Consider the following 6,716-nt stretch of genomic DNA (forward strand, 5'->3'; position numbering starts at 1 on the left):
CAGGTCCAACTGCTTGCTCCCTCTGGGTAGTTGGCTGTGGCCAAGAAGTGACTATAGCCTTGTCCCTTGTCAGCTCTACTATATACCTGGGAATTCTCACAGAACATACAAATACATTTATAGAAACATTGTCTGTCATTTAGTTGTTGTTTTTGAAGAAATGTGAATAAGATTGTAAATCTAGTTGTGAGAAATATTAATGACTAAAGGAGTAATAGTCCTATACTCCTTTTAGGATTGTGGGTTCTCTTTCTCAAACAATAAGGCTTCCTTAGTTTTAATCTTTTCATCAGATAGGGGTTAGCACTTGGTATTCTCCTCACATAGTACCTTCTCCTCCCTCTTGTTGGGATTTTTTTCTGCCTAGAATTAGGCCTTCCAGGATTTTTTTTTTTTTTTTAAAGTAAAACTATTTCCTGTAGCCAGCAGAAAATGAAAGGGTACTCCTGAAATCTGATGTTTGGTTACTTGACAGTTTCCATTCATAATAAGCTCCTGTTTCTTCTTTAAACTCATCCCCTTGAAAAAAGCCAAAATTATGGGTTGCTATCCACTTGATAGAAGTTCATACATGATGGGTTCAAAGCAATCAAAATATTATAAAACCAAGAAGTTACATCTACTTTAATATGGAGGCTTGGTCTAGAGGACCACTAAACACAGGCACCTTACTTACCTGAGCAACCAACTGTATTCCATTATCAATTTGATATATTTTCTTCTAGTTTTTGTCTCTTTGAAAATTTTCTTCCAGTGTTGGGAGATAAATATGTATTTTCTACCTAATGTTTATTATAATTTTTTATAAGTTCTTCATAAACTTGTAATATATACATAGCATTTTATTTAAATAGCAAAATTTACTGAACTATTCTCCCATATTTTATATTTAATTCCAATTTCTTCCTTCAGTCTCCTTTCCCCTCGCCTGCCTTCTTCTTTTTTTCTGTTATAAAGCTATAGGAACACGATAATGAATTAAAAAGGAAAAACAGAAACCTTTAAAATTTGTTAATAGAATTACTGGGCGAGTGTTTTCATATTTTTAAGAATTTTGCAACATAGTGCTAGATTTCTTACCAAAAGCATGGTATAATAATCTAACTGCTTCTTCTTGTTGTTGTTGTTATGTGCCATCGAGCTGGCCCCGACTCATAGTGACCCCTTATTGGGTTTCCGAGGCAGTATCACTACGGAAGTAGATTGCCCCATCTTCCTTCTGAGGAGTGGTTGGTGGGTTTGAACCGCCAGCCTTCTGGTTAGCAGTCAGGTGCCTTAGCCACTATACTACCAGAGCTCCTAACTGCTTCTTAGCAGACACATTTCATGATGTGTTGTGTCTAACCACTGGACCATCTGACAGGGTCATGGTGCTGATGCCTTCTTTATGGTTTCTCTGCAGGACATGGTGCCTGTCATAGTTGATTACTGCCTTCTGCTGCAGCGAAAGTGAGTATGCATAGTCTGTCAGAATCAATTATTTGAAACCTAGGTTGCTTCTTGCTTATGTGTAATTTACGTCTCTGATTTCTATGTATTTGACTGGATAGATTTTTTAAAAAGTTAATTAATTTAAAAAAATGTAGTTCGTTAGCAGTTTTCAGTATATTCATCTAATAAAGTTAACTTTTCCAAAATAGGTGCAGAGGGTTTATCACCTCTGTATTCGTGTGGCAGGACAGTGGAGGGGAAGAACAGAACTAACAAAAGAGCAATACTACTTAAGGATCTTAAACATAGAAGTGTGTGATTCATGTACTGTGTATGTTACTTTTATGCACAATCACTAAATAGTATTTCATACCACCCCAAAAAGGCAAGATACATTGTGCTTCTGCAGTATTGGCATTAAGAGCCTTTTTGCTTAAAAGAACTATGTGTGAATAAACCCTTGATTAGTCTCTCTTGGTTTAAATAGTAACATTAACATTAACAAACTTGTGCTAATTCACATTTTTTTTCATGCTTATGATAAGTTGAGTCCTTGTATGACACCTATGTTCTAAGCCCTTGATGTTAAGTCATTTCATTTTTATAAAAACGTAGGTAGTTTTTATAACAGTGCAGTAGGCATTATTATTATCCCTGTTTTACAAAGAGGTTTCAGAAGCAAAAAGTGATGAAATAACTTATCCAAGTTCACTCACCACTGCTTTTGGGGGGCACATTTGGAATCCAGATCTAGGCAGTCTAATTCCTATGCTTTTGCTCTTAACTACTGGCTTGTACCACTTTGACATGACAGACACATTAGGATCCAATTCAGATGTGCCTAAATCCCTAGTCAGTACTGACTTGACTCATGAATTTATGTATGTTCAGGTAGCCTGACTGAAGAAAAGTTTACATCTTGTTGTTTGAACATATCAGTAAAGGTTATCAGCAGGACGGTTTTTATTTGCTCAGACCTTTGATTAAGTCGTAAATAGCTATATATTCTGCATACTTGGTGTTCAAATTTATTCTGATATTTTAGCTATCATGGTATCTATGCTCATCCAGTAGAATTTATGTGTTCATAGTAGGGATGTTGTTGATAACACTGTTTAATATTACATATTATCTTCTTTATGAAGGCCTACAGGAAAAATTTCCCTCAGATGTTAGTGCCAGAAATAGCTGTATCACTTCTGAACAGCTAGATGGACACTGAATTGTATAGCTACTCATTGTTTTCTAGAAAACTGAGAATCATGCTATATTCTGTACTAGCCTCACCCTAACTTTTCTGAATTTAGTTCTCTCTATACCCCACTTTTCACACTTACTTGCTTATTTTATTTTATCCTCATAATTACACTGTAAGGGAGGTCATATTATCCTTATTTTCAGATGAGAAAATTCCCTGTGTAGAGATGTTCCTAATACCAGTAAGTACTGGATTCAGGATTCAAATCTAAATCTTCAAATTCAGATCATTGTAAATGAGATAAAGTACGTAACAGACTAAATTTTGTTTAGCATAAAACATACCTTTATACAGTGGGTTATTTTCACCTAGAATAGTACCTGGCACAAAGTAGCTGTTCAGTACCTGATGGCTTGGATTAATGAACTAATTCTGACAGCTGGTTTGCAGGGTGACTTGTGATCATTATCTTGAATACACTTACAGTGATGTAAAGTTTAAATGGCCCTAACAATTTTAGGTTGAAGGTTTATATAAGAAGAAAGGAAAAAAAAATGAGTTCTTTCAGAAATACTTTGTATCATTAACAGAAATGTTCTGGAGATAAGTTTGCCTTTCTTACATGATTTAAAAGAAATATTCTTCAGTATTATTTAACCTACTGACTGGCTGAGAAAACCATTTCTGCATTAAATCACAGCATGTTGTTGTTGTTGTTGTTGTTATGTGCCGTCGAGTCGGCCCCGACTCATAGCGACCCCTCCTTGGGTTTCCGAGGCAGTATCACTACGGAAGTAGGATTGCCCAACCGTCCTTCTGAGGAGTGGCTGGTGGGTTTGAACCGCCAGCCTTCTGGTTAGCAGTCAAGTGCATGACATAGAAAATAAAGTCTGGTATAGATTTTCACCTAATCAGAATTTATCATTTCTTTGTTTTTATCAGCTTCTTTCTTTCCTTTAATCTTTCTTGACATTCTCAGCATGTTTTCCTCTGGACTGTGTGAGAAACACACACAGTATTTGGAGTTGGAGATCTCAGGGAGAAACTCTAGTGACAATGTATTCCTGACCTCCAAGCAGGAGGGGAATCTCAAAGGTTCTTGCTGCATCTCTTCCCCCTTCTACTCTTAGAGACGCATACTCCCAGATCAACTAAGGACGCTGTCCCTGGCATGTAGTGCAACAATATGGCTTCCGTCTCTCAATTCTCTTTCCAAAGGCTAAAGACTAAATTGTACTAGATTCTGCTTTTGGTGGGAGAAGTTCCTGCATGTGTGTTCTTACTCTTTTACTTTCCCCTCTTGGTCTCCTTCTCTATTTCCTGTACTCTTTAGGTTCCAGACAGGGCAGAAGGGACAGGGTAGCATTCCTAGCAGTGTAACTTTGAGCAGTGTAAGTAAGTTACACCTTGGGTCAGATGTTCCCTGTTTTTGTTCTGCATTATGTACTCTTCTGCTTCTGCTTGCTTCTCACCATACTGGCTTTTCTTTTTCTTTGCAATGTTAAGATTCTAAAAATGGGCCTGAGCTTAGAAGGAAAAGAATAGCATAAGTTATCCGATTAACTTTGATTCTTTCTGTGTAGGTCATCTTTTCAGTCTCCTTCCATTCCAAATATGCAGTGAGTAAAGATTTACTACATGTAAAAATTTTATGTTAACTTTAACAATTTACTGTAATAACTTTTCTCCCCCCATCTAACTTTATTGTGATTTGGGTGAAATTTTACAAAGCAGATGCGTTTTATGTTCAACAATTCATACACATTTTGTTTTGTGACACCCGTTACATTCCCCACAGTATAGTACCACTCCTCCCACTTCCTCTTTGTGGTTACTCTTTCCTGTGTCATCCTTGCCTAGGCATTCCTGCATCCCTACCTTTCTCTGTGTGCAAATGCTGCCCTTCTCATCTCTCAGGGTTGATTGTTCTAAGGAGTGCATGTTCCTGGTGTAGGTGTTCAGCTTGTAGGCCTCTCTGTTGTTTGGCTGAAAGTTAAGCCACATGAGTGAGGTCAATTCCAGGCCTGAAGGGTGACTTGGGGCCATAGACTCAGTGGTTTCACCAATTTCTATCAGACCAGTAAACCTGGTCTTTTTTATGATTTTGAGTTTTTTCCACATTTTTCTCTCACTGTGGTGGTGGTGTGCCTAAGGCATTTGACTGTTAACCAAAAGGTTGGCAGTTCAAACCCACCAGCCACTCCGTGGAAGGAAGACTGGACAATCTACTTCCGTAAAGATTTACCTCCTTGGAAATCCGAAGGAGAACCCTATGAGTTGGAACTGACTCAATGGCAGTGAGTTTGGTTTTTGTTTTATCCAGGATATCCTATTTTGATACGTTTCCAAGTAGTTGGCACTGGTACCCAGACACTGTCTAGTTCTTCTGATCTTAGGTCATATAGGCTGAGGTTTTCATGGTCCATTAGTCCTTTCTACTAACTGTTTCCATGCATCTTTGGTTTTCTTCATTCATTTCTTCATTGGAAGGACCAATGGTTGCATCTTAGATGGCCGCTCACATGCTTTTAAAACCCTAGTCACTTCTTGGTGAAGTAAGATGTAGAACAATATTTTTATATACCATGTTCTGCCCCTTGAGCTTGATGTCCCTTTCCTGTAGGTCCAGCTACTTACTCCCTCAAGGTGCTTAGTTGTGGATAAGAAGTTATCCTTTGTCTCCTGGTTGCTTTAAATTGCATATAGACATTTTTATAGCATGCACAAATGCATATGTAGGAATATTGTTTGCTAAACCTATGTGTGGTCCTAGGTGTATTCCCAATTGCCTATCCATACCTGATCTTCATGCTTGTCTACCTTATAATCACTCTTAGATGGTAGAGTTTTTATAACTTTTTCTTAGAGTTGTCATAGATAATAAAGTTAAAAATAGTCAATTCTCTAGGCTAAATTGAAGCAGAGAATTATAAGATGTATGCAGCTTCATTTCTAGTATGCTGTCTTTTCTCCTTAAACTAGACACTCTTTGTACCATCTTCTTTGACATTTGGTTCTGGTTACTTGTAGGGTCATCTCTTCTACATTCCCAATTTTCAAAGCATCTGTGACATTAGTATTGCTTTAAAGAATGCTCAGATTGTGCACTATGCAAATACAATCATATGAAACGTAAGCTACTACTCAGCCACTTTGAGGAAACTTGCTTCCATTTCTACGGTCATCACTCAAATACTCAATCTTTCACTCACCCTGGCCCAGATGCCGTTGTATGTTAATATGTTCTGTTTGAGTATATTTTTTTTATAGTCGTTCCTTTTATTTTCACATATTGTACTATTTCTTTTGGGGGTCAAATTATAAACACAATACCTATTCTGAAATTAGTTTTAAGTCAGTACCACAGTCATTATTACACTATAAGTACTGTTAACTTCATGGTGTCATAATTAATAGACTCTCAAACTCAGTAGTAATATTGATTGAAATAGTGTATATGTATTCCTGTTTATGCTTAAAAATTCGTTTATAGCATAAGATCCTCTTTACTATGGCAGGGATCACATTTGTTTTTCTATGTAGGACATACTGATGTGTTATGGACATATCTTTTTAGTCAGAATTTGGTTTTATAGTTTTTTCATGAATGCCTAAGATCAGAAATGACAGGAAATTCTGTTTTGGGAGACTTGTACTTTATTTTCATAATTTGGCCTCTTTGTCACAATTTTATTTCAGTTTAGTTGTGGGTATTTCTTTAGTATTAGACAAAAGATACAAAATGTCACAAAGCTTTCTATAGGAGACTTAATGACTTGTCATTTTGCCTGTATAATAATAGCCATAGTGGGTGGGAGGCAAGGCTAGGCCCCAAGCCCCCCAGAGCCAGGGCAGGGAGGGAGCAGGAGTGGCCTTGGGGACCTCAGGAGCAGCAGAATAGCCAGGTAAAAGGGGGCAGGAGACAAGGCAGGCCCCAAAGCCCATAGAGCCAGGGAAAGGAGAGAGCGGCTGGGGACTACAGAGTTTCAGGTTTCAGGTAGGAATTAGGTAAGGGGAGGGTGCAGAGGTTTCCAACAGCTAAGGGAGACAAATTTGTCTGTCAGTTTGTCATCCTGTGAGGCTTGTA

General features: G+C 37.7%; 1 protein-coding gene across 1 annotated transcript in view; it reads left to right on the plus strand.

Moving 5' to 3' along the window:
* Window positions 1-6,716, plus strand: part of VPS8 (VPS8 subunit of CORVET complex) — a 439,537-nt gene that overhangs the window by 125,735 nt on the left and 307,086 nt on the right. The window contains exon 18 of the mRNA XM_007936030.1: window positions 1,403-1,449. Within this exon, the coding sequence (XP_007934221.1) occupies window positions 1,403-1,449 (47 nt within the window). The remainder of the gene's footprint in view (window positions 1-1,402; window positions 1,450-6,716) is intronic.

The sequence above is a fragment of the Orycteropus afer genome, unplaced genomic scaffold (assembly GCF_000298275.1).
Source record: "Orycteropus afer afer isolate SDZICR_OR568_19922 unplaced genomic scaffold, OryAfe1.0 scaffold00032, whole genome shotgun sequence".
Taxonomy (NCBI): domain Eukaryota; kingdom Metazoa; phylum Chordata; class Mammalia; order Tubulidentata; family Orycteropodidae; genus Orycteropus; species Orycteropus afer.